Source organism: Patella vulgata, chromosome 1 (assembly GCF_932274485.2).
Source record: "Patella vulgata chromosome 1, xgPatVulg1.2, whole genome shotgun sequence".
NCBI lineage: Eukaryota > Metazoa > Mollusca > Gastropoda > Patellidae > Patella > Patella vulgata.
The window spans coordinates 38,812,283-38,828,617 of record NC_065879.2 but is presented as its reverse complement, the minus strand read 5'-3'; the positions used below and the strand labels follow the sequence as shown (position 1 = coordinate 38,828,617).

The 16,335-nt window shown below is 35.5% G+C and overlaps 1 protein-coding gene across 3 annotated transcripts; it reads right to left on the bottom strand.

Moving 5' to 3' along the window:
- Positions 1–1,682: 1,682 nt before the first annotated feature.
- Positions 1,683–10,411, bottom strand: LOC126830956 (eukaryotic initiation factor 4A-I). Of its 3 annotated transcripts, none has more exons than XM_050561519.2 (10): positions 10,219–10,411; positions 8,846–8,921; positions 6,309–6,441; positions 5,702–5,841; positions 5,389–5,554; positions 4,971–5,080; positions 4,104–4,247; positions 2,955–3,092; positions 2,646–2,815; positions 1,683–2,368 (listed from the first exon to the last, which is right to left on the bottom strand). In XM_050561519.2, exons 1-10 carry the CDS (start codon positions 10,389–10,391, stop codon positions 2,224–2,226), a joined length of 1,395 nt encoding a protein of 464 aa, XP_050417476.1. In that variant the 5' UTR covers positions 10,392–10,411; the 3' UTR covers positions 1,683–2,223. The 3 variants fall into 3 exon arrangements, with proteins under 3 accessions (XP_050417476.1, XP_050417497.1, XP_050417502.1); XM_050561540.2 differs by lacking the exon at positions 10,219–10,411 and adding an exon at positions 9,591–9,728; XM_050561545.2 differs by lacking the exon at positions 10,219–10,411 and adding an exon at positions 9,440–9,527.
- Positions 10,412–16,335: the final 5,924 nt, after the last annotated feature.

The following is a 16,335-nucleotide window of genomic DNA, read 5'->3' as shown; positions in this document are numbered from 1 at the left end:
AAATTATTGAAATAAAATTAAAAACCATATGTTAGTCCCAAAATGACCTAGTTTGTGTCGAGTGGACATTAAACCCATTTCTCTCTCATCACTATCATATTCACGGTTATAGTGAACCGCCCAGTTAGAAGTACCACTATAGTGGTGGGGCGACAGACTGTACTACTATTCTGTCAACTCTCACAAAGCAAGTGGAATTGACAGGCAGATCCAGTGATTCTGTCCAATTGATTGCCATTTCTGATCCTCTCATTCACAAGAATTTGCTACCAGCAATGATCTCAAAAGCCAGGATATTGACTCAAATTTGCCCCCCCCCCTCCCTTCAGCCACTGGCCCCAAGGTTCATAAAAAATTAATAACAAAATCAATAACAAGTCATAATGGCATGAACTTTATGTCAACTCGTATAAAAGTGCTTTCCCGCAACTATATAGGCAATGTTTTGGGGGGTAGGGACTCCAAACATGTACAAACCAAATATATGCCAGCAAGTGATGACGTAGAGCCGAGTTATGCCCCTTAATACATTTGGATTTGGGGCAATCAAATACTGAAAATGGCTCAAGAGCACCAGACACCTATGAAAACCATGCCATATAAAAGTTTCACCCCGACAACCCAATGCATGGTGTCAATTTCATGCGTTTCTCCCAAAAATTGACTGTTTATCCGAAGTTATACCTTTTAATGGAAAATGGCTTAAACACCTAACTTTTACCCTTAATATTTGTGACTTTCCAGTGCTCCAATTTAGGTAAACTTTTAGGATATCATTCAGTACACCCAACGCTACCAAAAACCATTTCTTGCAATTTTTTTTTGTATGGGGGGAGGCCCCTTTTTTTTCCTTCATAAATTGACTTAGGGAAATGACAGTTCAAAATACATTGATAAATTGCTTTGTATAGTTCTGTATACTGTACCAAAACGTACACGAACATATTACCACTTCGATATATAAAATCTCTCCCCCCCCCCCCTGTAAGATCTAGACCTACATGTCTAGTCCAGCAGGACTACTGGGCAAAACAAAATTGGTATATTTACAAAATTCGTAAGTAATGCACTTTCACGCCAATTTAATGTGGATATGAATAGTTAGTAAAAGAATATTATAGTTTTGGTTCTTGTTGAAACACAATTGATATCAATATTTAAGTTATTTGGGAGTAATATTACTTGGTTTGCATTATTCTTATTTTAACATAGCAAAAATTGTTAAATCTCTCATGGTCGTTTCACTGGGGTCCCTTTGCATCAAGACTACATGTACACAAAAGTCTGATTGCCTGTGTATGAATTGTCGTCGTACGTGTGCTTTCTACAACTAAGCCCTCTCAAATGAGCCATAGAATAATTTTGGTCATTGGATAATGCTTTCAGCTGTTGGCCATTAGGTTCAGAAAACTACCTGCGGATACGAGTTATAGGGATCCTTTACAGTTATAAATGTAATCGGGTTTCACATTTATTCAATTTGTCTAGATTACCATTTTAATACCTTTTCACCTTTAGTTGGAATGAACGCGATCTCCAAATTAATCTATCTGAATTTCACCACCAGAAACAAAATCTCATGGGCAAAATTCTACCAAAATAGCTTCACAATCACAATTATAACCCATATACACAGTAAATTCCATGCACACACAATAGTGTAAAATTGAGGAACACAGCACTGAGATAATACATATTTATTTTAATACATCTATTTAATTTTGTTATAGGAGAAAAGTCAACTAACCCAGATTTAACTGGGTTTTCCCCATGCTCAGAGAGCCGACTGAATTTCTTTTTGCACATGGTATTTTTTTTCAAAAAAAAATAATAGAAAACGACACTTAAATTGTACAAGCTACAGAGTATCATACAGCAATGATCAAAATTGTTATATAATATATTGGGATCAACACTTCAGATGCTTGCACAGCACTATGAGATGTCTTCAAACTTCTCCAAAAAGTAGCACAGAACTAAATACATGAAAAGATTAATAATAACAATGAGTTTTTACAAATATTAAATATTTTAAAAATACACTTGTTCAAAATAATGATAAAGACATTAATCGCTATGTATTAACTTTGATTGTGTGTTAAAAACACCAGCAAATATATCGCAGAGTCAACTGTTGTCAAAATAGCCTTGAATATTAATCGCCTCGATATTTTAAAAAAAATGACTGATATTCCAGAATTTTCCACACTAACAACAATAGCATTAAAGTAGGTCAGCAACATTCATAGGCATCTCTTCAATAGTAGTATTGTAGAATGATTCAATGTCGCGTAAAACACGGTTATCATCACGAGTGACAAAGTTTATAGCAACACCTTTTCTTCCAAATCGACCTCCTCGTCCAATTCTGAAAATAAAAAAAATCAAATGAATTTAAACTTGATATGCCAATTCAACACTACTTCTATACCCAACATTAATGAACTTCCATTTGTAGCAAAACTATTGAGACATCAATCTCCTGAATTGTATCTCACCCTAGTTTTGCATCAATTTTCCTTCTATTTGCGGCCTTCGACAATCTATTAAAAATCACAAGGCGGTGCTTTATTTTAGAAGGGTATATGTAAATTAGTAATCTAATTGAATAAAGATGTTGATTTATAAAATATATTTGAGCCTACCTATGAATGTAGTTCTCCCTATTGGCTGGAAGATCATAATTGATAACAAGTGAAACTTGTTGTACATCAATTCCTCGGGCTAATAAATCAGTTGTGATCAAAACACGACTGGATCCCGATCGGAATTCCTTCATAATTATATCACGTTCTTTCTGATCCATGTCTCCGTGCTGTAACAAAAATATCCAAAATCAATACGATCCTTGAAAATAAGTCATTCATAAATTTTCAACAGATTTATCCCTAAATTGTTGTTAACGTTTTTTTACTCAATATGTTTAATTTATGTGAACACCAGCAACAACTTACCATGGCAGATACAGTAAAATCTCTGTGGGTCATTTTCTCAGTCAACCAATCTACCTTCCTCCTTGTATTACAGAAAATAACAGCCTGGGTAATAGTGAGTGTCTCATACAGATCACATAATGTATCCAATTTCCATTCCTTAAAAAACCCCAACATATTACTGGTTAATACTTGATATGAATATAAGGATTTGACAGCCTTCACTTGAAAACCATTAAGATATCAATTTGTAGTAGAATCAAAGAGATATAGTAACTAATTCAATTACTATACAATGTCTAGATAATTCTTATAATATACTTCCAATGACGACCACCTCTAGTAGAGTACACAGTGTGGCGCTTTCAGGAAGACTACTAAAGCAACGGCTATATTTAATCTGTATGTTCAGTCTGAATCTAAAAACTTGACTGTGTATGTTAAGTCTGAATTTAAAAGGATCTGCTTCCAAAGAGAACTAATTATACAAGGTGCAACTTTTACCTATGGGCTAGAAAAAAAAAATAATCAAAGCACAGACAATCCAATAAAATAATTTCTCTTAATAGTTTTTTTAAGAGACATGTTCTGTTGATCTGAAATAACTTGGATAAATATCAACCACTGTAATTTCCATTACTGAAATCGAGTAATGTGGTTCCAACATTTTAATTTCAATAATTTGATTATGTGCTCGTCTTTTAGTCATTGAGGGAAACTAAAGAATATGGAAAGGTACATGTACGATATAATTCCATTCGCCGAACCCAACCCAGGTTTTGTAGTTTTTAAGTGAATGATGCCCCTTCCATCTTCATTATAAAATTACTTTCCATCTCCTAACTATATATATGTAGTTTGAAGGAAAATCATCAACCATGAAAGATTGGGACTTCACCGACGTTTATATATTAAGCAGATGGATCAGCGATTTCCAGTGCAATTTATTTTGTAGGTTACATGTGGCAGTATCTAAGAATCGGAATACATACTTTATATAAGACAACAATTTGTAGCAGAATCCAAGAGATAGTAACCAATTCAATTACTATACAATGTCTAGATAATTCTAATAATATACTTCCAATGACGACCACCTCTAGTAGAGAACACAGTGTGGCGCTTTCAGGAAGAACCAGAAACATATATTTATCATCTGTATTTACATACCTCCATTTCCACTGAAATATAAAACTGACGAATACCCTCAAGGGTCAATTCCTCTTTCTTGACCAGAATACGGATAGGTTTCCTCATGAATTTATCCGTCACCTCCAGTACATCAGTAGGCATTGTAGCAGATAACAAGATAACCTAAACAAACAAAACAAATCTAATAACATTCAAAGAAACTGTCAAAAGACCCATTTCCTTCTTCAAAAAGTTGCTCTTCTGTTGTAAATCTATCGAGGTAAAACTTATTCAAGTTTTCACCACACCCTAGATTTCCATTGATTTTCCTTTCATTTGCGACCTTCGACAATCAGTGGACATGACAAGGTGGTGCTTAATTAAGAAAGGGTCAATTATACTAAGCTCTACAAAATGTAATTACTTATAACACTGAACTACAGTTGTGCAATATACCTCAATATCACGGTATATCGCGATAAAATCATCAACGATTTTATCATATTGGACTTCTTTAAAAATATCGAAAAACCGGTTATCAATTATCCATTTTTGGATTTAGTCATCAATGAGCGCTGAGCAAAGGGTCTTAAGCAGTGGGAAGAAACCGGAGGACCCAGAGAAAACCCATGAGGATGGTCAGACGACCCTACTCCTTGTCACGCACAACCAGGGATTTGAAACCATGCCAGCAGACTCAAAAACAGATCTTTTGATACAGTGTGCATGTGCTAACCATTCAGCCCCCCCCCCCCATTTTGGTTTGGGTAGGTTATTTAATGTCTACTTAATAGTTTATATAACACGTCAGGCCCGAAGACCAGAAATTGACAGATTAAGCTCTTGCATAATGTATGTTTAAGACACCTGGGTTACAGTGTAAAGTGTTAACTATAACTCAAATACCTGAATTTCAGTAGGCATTTTCCTAAAAACATCATAAATCTGATCTTTAAAACCTCTGGATAACATTTCATCAGCTTCATCTAGTACAAACAATTTAATTTCATTCGTTCCTATAATAATATAAACAAAATAATAGATGGATAACAAATGTACTAAGAAAGCATTTTTGAAAAAAATTCCATATACTGGTTTTCATATGATTTTGAATTAAGTTAGAAGAGTCGACTGGTTAAAATAGTATTGTGTAGTCTTGCTACAGAACTCACATTGGAGATTTGTGCATCAAAACTGATTGAATTTTACATAATTTTCATCCAAGATAACGCATATTCAAATAGCTAGTTTTGGGGACGGAAATTTGTTGATGCTAGTAAAAAGCCAGTTACTCTGGGTTACACCTAAGATGGAGACTACTTACTCATGGACTTCCTCTGTATCATGTCGTTAACACGACCGGGTGTACCAACTACAACATGGACACCATTTTCCAATCGACGCTGATCGTCTCTGACATTAGTACCTCCAATGCAAGCATGGCATTGAGCACCCATATAATCACCCAGAGCAAGAACCACTTTCTGGATCTAAAAAAAATTAAATACAGTTATGAAGATATATCATGGTCATTTCCATTATTATTTTTCTATTCAAATATTTTAACTCATTATTCGAATTCTATTTGAACCTTCAATTCAATATAAATATTTGCACAGTAATTTCATATTAATTACCTGCTGAGCCAATTCTCTGGTAGGAGCTAATACAAGAGCTTGAATATTTACATCTTTAAGTTCTAGCTTTTCTAATATAGCTATAGAGAATGTGGCTGTTTTGCCTGTGCCAGACTGAGCCTGGGCAATAACATCATGTCCTGAGAAAAAATAAAATGAGTGAAATTAGAAAACAGTGTCCGAAACAGTCAAACACATCCGGCTCGCGGGTTCACAAAGCTTTCTCAGACTTAAAGGACAATATTGGTGCCAGTCATTATCACATGTGTTAGAGCTGGTTAAACACATTCCAAATATACTTTTAACACAGAGATCATTGCTACGATAGCTGATTAATACAGGTTTCCCCATATCAAGAGTGACGAACGCCAAAGAAAAACACGAGTCACCGCTCAATATAACTGACTGAAGCGACGAGTTATAGATATACGGCCGAATTTCTGCTCACTAATAATTCCTTTGAAGACCAACAGTTGTTGTATGAGACTGTTTGAAAGTTGGGTGAATTCTCAAGAATACTTTGTGAACTCGGGGGGCCAGTAATCAATTTTACAATGAAATATCAAGATTTATGTTACAAGCAAAATCATTGACAGAGGAAACTTACCCTTTATACAGGGAATAATAGCTCTTTGTTGGATAGCTGAAGGTTTTTCAAAACCATAGGCGTAGATTCCTCTCAAGAGTTCTTCTCGGAGGCCCATTTCATCAAATGACTCGACAACTGTGTCCCAGTTACTCTGCAATTAGTAAATTAAATATAAATGCTTTAATCACACTAAAAAAGATTGGTTGCAAGGCAACGAAACATACGCCCACAGCAGCTAAATCGTCCGGGGAGTCAACAAGAGTTGTCGCATATTTTTACTTTTTTCGGTAATGAAACATTTATAATTCACTAAAATCTGATTAAGAGTAACAACTAATTAAGTAATTATAAGAAAATCAATAGAATTGGTTTGGTTTTTATAAAGTTCTGCGCCATGCTAATTTTGAAGTGATCGAAGGCCATCGGAAATCGCTTAAAAACAATACGCTTCTTCGCCTCATGACCTTAAACACTGTGTATAAATTTAAAGTCAATCGGATCTTTACCCTCTAGACTTCGTTTCATAATAAAATTTTGATATGGCTAAAGGTTTTAAGAGTCTAGGGCGGTCACTGAAATCGGATAATAATTGTGACCTCATCCATTCACTTGATTTGATATTTGGTGCAATGTCTATAAATGTCCTGTCCACCGGTTTATCTTGTAGATTTTTGTTTTGCGTGTAGTGCGGTCCTCTTGCACTTACTATTAGAGGGACCATAACATAAAACACAATTTTCGTACAATCAAGGGCCATAATTCAAGAAGTTACCATCCGATATGCAAGAATATTGACAGGAAAAAGACATTTGGGTTATAAACATGCATTTCAAGTTCCATCGAAATCGGATCAAAATTGTCACCTCTTAGAGGGTCCACAACCTTGATATACCATATTTTTTACACTATTTGAACACAAGGGGTGGTCATTTTATCCAGTAGTTTTGGTCTGAAGTTTGTGAAATTCGACCTCAACCGACATTACCGTGACATATTTGAACAGCCATGCTGTATCGTGCCAGTAACCCGTCTGTAATCAACTTTGACCCCATCAGCGCACAGCATCGCACTCAAGTGATAATTTTACTATCCTGTCTATTTTGATATTATTCCATTAAACAGCCTTGTTTCCTTTTGAGACTTTGTTAATTGAGTGACCAGGTTAATAAAATACTATAAAACAATTTGTTATTGGTTTAGTACAAATAATATCTTTGAAACACTTGGGGGTCCGGCGGCATGATCACCCGAAAAATTTTGTACAATTGAACTTGCAATTGTGTATTCTGGAGCCACCATTTGGTCAAATTTGGAGTCGCAGTATACTCAAGTGGTACATCAAATGCCAGTGAAGTCAAAGAAAAAAAAGCAACAAAACAAGACAAACCTTCCACCCAGACTTCCCTAGTTAATTTCCTAAAACATACATTGCTGTAGCCTTTTTCCGTTTGACGTAATTTCCTAATGAAATGGCCCACCGCTTTTCCACCCACCTCCCTTCTCTTAACTCAATTTCCATGGATTCTCTACATTGTCAATGCTCTTAATATCATAGATATCACCTCGAATTATATTGTTTTGCTGGCATTTTCAGTCGAGAATTTTGTCTCATGGTATTTATTCCTAGAAAAATTTGTATTACAGGTTTCATTTCCAAAGGTTTCAATTTTAATATCTGCAGGTGGCTTGGACGGCAAGAGACCTGATAATGAAGCAAACTGTGTTTACTTTTAACATTCAGTTTGAAGTGAAGGCCTTCTCGCTTTTATCTAATCTGCCATAATGTATCTTTAAGTACAACGTGACTGTTTATGTAGTGAAACTGATTTAAGGCTTGGTATATAAAAATATAAATAATGTGGTGTAATTGTCGAGATATTTAGAGATAATTATTGTGGGACACCCTACCATATGCAAACATTGCTATGTATGAAACTCTCCCCATTGATATTGCAACGGTTTGTCCAACCTGTCAACAGTGTTCACTTGCAAGGCACATTTCCTCACACCCTAACCCAAGTGCCCTCACCGAAAATGTGCACCACGTGGACGCAAATCTATTAGAATTGCATTTGAAGTTGCAATCGATCTTCATGAAACGCATAAAATTTAATTTTAATTAAAATCCATTTTAGTGATTTTAGCTTAAAGGGACAATAACACTCTTGCTGGCTTGAAAGCTCCAGTAAATAAATAATATCTCTATCTAAGTACTAGATGTTTAAGTGTCCTACCTGTTGTTGAAATTATCCATTACATCCTATTTTACTTGTCCAGAGGGCTCGAAAATATTTTTAAATCGAAGTTTCATTTGAAAAGGTTTACGTTAGGCGTTTCAAACCATTATGTCGAATTTTTCAAAATTTTTAAATAAGGTGTGTTAAGATGAAAATTTGCACCATCAATTAATTGAAATATTCTAAAATAGTACAATTTGTTGACCAGAATAAAGATTGGGACATATTATTCAGTTACAACAAGAGTGGTATTGAGCCTTTAAGTTTTTGTGAAACAGAGTCCAGATTCTTGCATCAATTCTCAGTAAATGACCATACCTCAATAACTTCATTTGCATCTGGGTAGTACTCATTTTGGCCGTCTTTGGTGGGTGGTGGCCCCGTTGTCTGAGACCTATGAGAGAAAAAAAATTCACTGTAGTAGAAACATTCATATAAACTTTAAACTAGGCCTACCATCAATTAGCCTACATGGATGGTGAATTTCTAGCACTAATTAAAAATTTATAACATCAGACCTGGTGTACTTTTGGTATCCCAACATAACTTTTTTTCTGGAAAAGTATTTAATTGTGGGAGGTTGGGGAATTATTTGAGATATTTTGATGCCAAACAAAGTATCGAAGGCCTTGAACCGAAAAACACCCAGTCAAATTCTAATAGGCTAGCAGTTTAATCATTTAGGCTATGTGAATGTCAAAAACCAATTCAATCGTCCCACCATTTTTCGATCAAGTTGGCGAGATTGTTCAATGAAAAATTTCCATGGGATTGTTTACTCATAAAAATCACAATTAATTGTTAAACAATCTTTCTCGACTTATGTTGGTTTTTTTTTCAGAATGTGACATATGCTCACATTGTTCACACCAGACACACGTGCTTACATGTCCGCCATTTTTAGTAACTCACATGGGGAAAAGATCCAAATTTGAAGTTGGGTTTAAAAGAATTCGTGGAACTTGGGATTCACAAGATCGGTTAGTTCCGTTCTTAGACCTTCAGGCTATACCTTCCCCAAGTTTACAGAATCTCCAACTTGTGTGAATGATATAATTCTTACCGGTGATTTTCATCTGAGTTTACTGACATGCTCTCTTTCTTCGCTACGCTGTGAAAGGACCGACCTCGATATCGAATTACTGGGCGGAAGCGATTTCGACTCGGTTTCTCTGGACAAACAAATTATAGTTGTGACTAAAATTTGGTTTATTATAGTACATAGATGTTATTCGATGTCATAGTCTTTGTTAGGAAGGGGTGGTTTTTGTAAAATAATAGGTTTTTTTTCGAACTATGTTACTCCTCCACTCGGACTGACATCTCATAAGATCGTGAATAGGCGTGCCATTTTCATGACGTCATGCCAAGTACAGACATTCCCTATCGGCGACGCTTTTTTTCTGAATGTTTATAAGCTAAATTACAATAAAAATTTAAAAATATGTTTCCTTTTTTCCCCTTGATTATTGAAAAATAACAATAAATAAATAAAAATAGAAAAGCGCCTACTTTCACATTAGCCTATCATTTCAGTTCAATTTCTTGGGGGAAAAAACACCAACTAAACCTGTTCTGTACAGTGTTACGCAAGAAGTTACGAAAAGAAATTCGAGTATATCTGAATTAAAAAAAAAAAAACCAATCCGGATACGAGGAGATAAATAGCAAATTATGCATTATATACTTACTCGTCATTGGTAAATGGGCCATTTTCTTGATCGTTGTAGCTAGTTTTGGAGTTGTTTCCCTTTAGTTGGCCAGAAGACGGCTTGAAGTCACTTATTTCGTGATTTCCCTCCTGTGACTGGGATGTCTTGGAGTTTAGGCCGATTCTTTGACTTGTTTTCAAATAATCGCTCATCTGAAATTATAGGCGTAATTTGTAGTTTTTCTTTATAATCAAATCGTTGAATGAACACGTGCGCGCCCCAAAATCAGTTTTATACCGTCATAGAAAAGTATGTCGCAATATCACAGGCTTTTATTGGCTGATACACAGTCCGCGTATATCTTAATCAATAGTATTGGCTAAGTTGCTAAAAATATACACAAATATTGCGAAAGATTAAATTATTTGTAAACGGTAAATACAGCACAACAGTTTGCTTATATATTCAATAGCCTAATAGTTGTATAGGCTAAGTTACTAAAAATATGTATATTGCGAAACATTATAGGAGCTAAATCGCTAATTTTCGGGACTTAGAAATTGACACAAATGGGTCGCAACGCATATAATAATGTAATATGAATGTATATGAACTGATTTACATTCAATCGTTTCCGTTTTTACTCTAATTTAAAATCGTTTCTGTTCGGCGAAATAGGCCTAGCTATGCCAGAAGTCTCAATCGAATGGTCATCTCTAGCGTCTGGTTATTCCACTCTACACCGATAGTAGGGCCTATTTATTGCGCATGCTCTCCAGATAAGAATATGACGTCACCGTTTGGCACGACTTGCGGAATATGTCTAGTCTCGTTCTTAGAGTCCCTTGACAAATCGGCCCCGTTTGTCGCGACGCAGGAGCGCCATCACGTAGTGATCTCTAAAACTATTATGGCCACTTCCGCCTTCATTTCTATCGGGTTTGGAGCTCAAAGTACGGCAATAAACTCGCTCTAACTTGACTGAATGAAAAATCTAACATACCTTTCGACTTTGTGGAATAACAATCTATAATTCTACTGATCTTTTTTTTGAAAATCTTATCGGATTCCTGAGAACAGATGTAGGCCTATTTTCTTCATGATCACCATCAAAACATTGAAGAATCCATTATGTCGTAAATTTTATGTTAATTAGATTGCCATTACTTAGATTTTCCTTTTTCTCACTGTTTTATTGTCGATTTGGGATGATACGAATATTTAGTATATATTAAAGACGTCTCTATTCATTTGACCTCATTTGACGTTTAAACCTATATAATGTACATGAATGTTAGGTACTATTTTTTTTGCGGATGAATACAGCTGTTCTGTATTGTATTCTGTTGTAGACTGTGAAAATTTTGGATCCATGTGTCGACGCTTTAAATCACATGGATCCATTAAACCTTCTATTAACTGTTTAATTCCATTTTTTTCATTGAAGATTCTTATATTACAAATCTTTCCTTACACTAGAAACGTAATCACTGGTTACAAACGGCACTGAAACGCATTATGGTACACGATTCGTCTTAAATATTGGATATAAGAAGCCCATCTTTTCTGGGTAAGATAACAACGTAAATGTTGATTTAAATTGACAAATAATTCGTGTTTTCAATGTCGAAGAACTTGGATGATATTGTGTTAGAGACTTAGTTACTTTAAATTATCTGTAAACAGTAAATACAGCACAACAGTTTACTTATATTTAATAATAGTAATATCATCCACTCCAAAAGAAACGTCGCACTTTTTACAAAAAGTCCAGATTTATTAATTCTAACGCATTACACAAACTAAAAAAAAAGAAAAAAGCAGAAAGTGGGTGGAGGCCCTATGCATCCATTTCAGAGGGGTATCAATTCACAGAGTGAAATTAGTTTTATTTTTGAAATTATCGCTGTTAATTTTGTTATACAAGCTTCCCGACTTTATTTGAATAAAACGTTTATTTTCTGGTATTTCTAAAATAATTTGCTTTCTCGCCTTTCTCAGTATTAGGCTCAATATTTGAGTCTAGGGGGCATGCAATCAAGAAAGGCACGCGGGCATCGCCAAACCTCTGGCCACCACTCAAACCAAACCGATAATTTTCACATGAATTACCAAAAGTCAGTTCAATGCAACTGAGTGTTTCTGTAGAAAATGTAAGGACAGGGTGTACAATACCCAAAGATTTTTTTAATCATCCATCGACTTCATAATCTTACAAAGTTATAGAACTAACCACGGTATATTGGGCGCATACCAAGAATATCTTGGTTGGCAGTTGGAAATACACACGTGTAGCACCATGGGCCTTCTGTCAGACGCGGAGAGCGAGCCATCAAATCCGGTCGCCACACTCTATGTTCGACCCATGCATCTTTTCTTACTACATATCTTAGTAGGCTGTGATCGTCTAGTATTTTCAACTGTCGTCTTTAATTGCTTCCACTTCACGTTGTGTATTTACCTCTTCTTGTCCATCTCAGTTAGTTAAGACGTTTGTCTTTCCAGGAATAACAATGTAACAGTTCGTTTTTACATTTTATGTATCATAGCCGGATACATGGGTACAAGCATACTATAGATTACAACACTAAAGTCATTCTCAAACACTAGCCAGCCAGACTCGATGGGCGAGCCTGCTGATAGAAATTGCTACATCTTTTCCCTTCTGGAATCAAGCTGCTGTCTATGAACTTAGATGGTAATCACTCCGGAATCTAATGATATCGGACTTAAAAGTTTGTCATGCTTTCTTTTATAGGACCCATGGACATCACGCACAGACTATAGTCTATTCATGACCCTGAACCCGTGCAATTACTGATATAATTGGTCCCTTAAACCAAATGATGCAATAGGTAAATTTCCAATCACATGTAATACATGATATTCTTATTCCCACAGAACCTGCTAATGTTTACCAAATTATAACTCTTTTTTTTATGTATCCATTAGTCACTCATTCGCTAACTTGATTTAAGTACAAATATGTGAATCTACTAATTTGCCAGAGATATTAATTAATACAATATAATGCCTTTATAAGAGCAAAAATTCTAGCTAAAGTCTTACATTCGTCCCTTTCTTTAAGATTTACAATAACCATACCAACATCTGTAGAATTATAAAATTAATACGATATAATGCCATCATTTATTATAGGAGCAAATATTCTAGCAAAAGTCTTACACACGACATCAACATGATGCTTTTCTTTGATTGTTCAGTGTACGTATTTTATCGCACAAAAAAGCGCCAAATAAACAAAGAGCATGGAAAGCTGCACTATTGCGTGAATACAAAACATATAAAAACACGAACAAAAGATCAAAATTTATCTTATAACGCAGGGAAACCATAAGAAATAAATGTGACGTCAACACGAAAACAAAAATAATTCAAAAAGGAATGTAACAGAAAACGTCTAAAAATATATAAAAATGCACCATAAATAAATCAAATAAAAATTACGAACTTTATACATACATACTTTCTTCTCTTACAGCAGGAGCTTGATTTTTAGTTGATGTACAAATTAATATTTTTTCATATTTGGATAGACCAAACGTAAATAGTTAAATACCTGTAGTTAACATGCTTCTAGAAACACCCAATTCATTTTTCAAGTTGATTGAAATTTATTTACCTATGTGATTTATAAAAGGGGTTATCCGAATAAAAGTGTTAACTGCTAACTTATGGAAATTCTGGAATCTTTCAATTTTGTGAATCAAACTTGTTTTTACAGCTGCTATATATTGTTTATTTTCTGGTTTTAATTCAGATTTCCCAAATTACTGATAACTGCAACCCCTTTGTCTTCTATATCATTCCAGTGAATAACAGCAGTTGGTAATGTCCATCAAAACAAATAGTCAATGTTAACGCGGATCCCCAAATCAGCAAAACGAAGAAAAATTAGAAATGTAAAAATTTGATCCCGTAGTCAACTCTATTAATTAAATTTACACATTTATTGGATATACGTGTATACTAAACAGCAAAAATACGTCAGTACGATTTCAAAATCAGAGAGGCACTTTAATCAAATCATTCTAGAAAACTACTTACTAAATGGATCAGATCACTTTTTTTGTGAATAGTATGTTGACACATTAGTGATTAATTTATCACAATTCCACATTACGAGAAGGTTTAGAGTCTGTACACAGTCTATTCGTGAGAGAAAAGCGGGATTTCAAGACGTATAGTTTAATTTTGTTCAAATTAGTTCTACACTAGTAAGTACACAACACAGTTTACACATTTAGAGAAATACACTAAAAAAGTAATTATGGATATGAAATTCACTGAACATAATAATGCAGGTATTGTCACTGGCATAAATAAATACTGTGTCCTTCACATCATAATTGTCCTTGTTTAATTTGTTTTTCTCGGTGAATTCATGTAAGAAAGTTCACCTTTACTGTTTAGTTCAGTTTGTTTATGATTTTTACACGAGGAAGTTTTCTAGAAAAGCACCGGAAGTTGTAATACTAAAAGGGAGATAAACTGTGGATAATTTGTGGATCAAGACCACAGCGATAATCAATAAGCTACAAGGCCTTAAAGAGAGTAAACACGAACATCGCCACCCCCCTGACAGAGTCAAACAAGTAGTTAAACTGAAATAGGACTATAAAGATTAATTAAGATTAAGGAAATATTTGATATTCAAATGTTCTTTGAAGTATCAGAGAATTAGAGTCTTTAGATGTTTTCTTCTAACAAACAGATCTTTGCAGCGGGACGGATGTAAATTCCGTGGGCTGTTCCGACTTTCACAGTTCGTATACGACCATCCTCTCCTGGGTAAACAGCGGTGATACGACCAAGTGGCCAACTACCACGAGGTTGGTTGTCTTCGACCATAAGAACCAAATCATTAACATGTAGGTTTGGTTTTTCCTTTGTCCATCGATGGCGTAAGGTAAGATTTGGTAGGTATTCCTTAAGGAAACGCTTTGATACATGGTTAGCAAGCACCTGTACTTGTTTCCAGCGTTTTCTGCTGTTGATTTCTTTGTCGTGTACAACAGCTGGTGAGAAGGTTGTTTCTGCTCTTCCGATCAAGAAATGATTTGGCGTGAGAGCTGTAAAGTCATTAGGATCGGAACTGTTATGCGTCAAAGGACGGCTATTCAGCACAGCTTCTACTTCGATAAGTGATGTTCGAAGTACAGACTCAGAAACATTGAGGTTACCAATAACTGCTTGGAGAGCTGTTTTGGTTGAGCGTACAAGTCTTTCCCAGGCACCTCCAAAATGTGGACTTAATGGAGGGTTGAAATGCCATTCGATCCCTATTGGTGCTAGAAAATTGGTGACTTGTTGTTTGTTCAATTCGTTTAAGGCTAACTTCAGTTCATTGTTCGCCCCGACAAAGTTTGTGCCATTGTCACTGTAAATATGTTTAGGGTGTCCACGGCGACCAATGAAATTACGTAGAACTAAGATGAAATCATCTGTTTCAAGGGAGTCTGCAACTTCAAGATGAACTGCTCGGTAGGTCATACATGTAAAGATGCATCCCCAGCGTTTGACATTACTGCGACGAACTTTAACGAGCATCGGACCAAAATAATCAATACCAGTATGATGGAATGGACCAGTCATACAATCGATTCTGCAGCTGGGAAGATCAGCCATTCTTGGTACCATCGGTGAGCTACGTCGACGCTTGCAGTAGAAACAGTTGTTGATTACAGTTTTGGTAGCACGTCGAGCAGATATAGGCCAATATTGCTGTCTCGTATGAGCTATTACGTGTTCTACTCCACCATGGGCAGTTTTGATATGAGCGTCATGGAGCAGTAGATTGGTGACCTTGTGTCCATGAGGTAAAATTAGCTGATGCTTTGTTTCGAGTGGTTCTTTCGATCTGGATAGTCTACCACCAACTCGTAGATGAGTTCCATCATAGAGAGGTGTTAATGGTAGTAAAGAACTATTGTGTGGAAGTTCTTGATGATCGTCAAGACATGCGATCTCTTTAGGAAATTCGTCTTCTTGAGCTTGTCGAATCCAGCATCGTGAAGCATGTTCATATTCCTTTGGTAGTAGATTGTCGTTTCTTATGGGAATAAGATTCAATCGTTTGATGGGAACAAGAAAATTCCGGATAGCTCGAAGTAGCCATGCTGTTCTTCGAGTGAG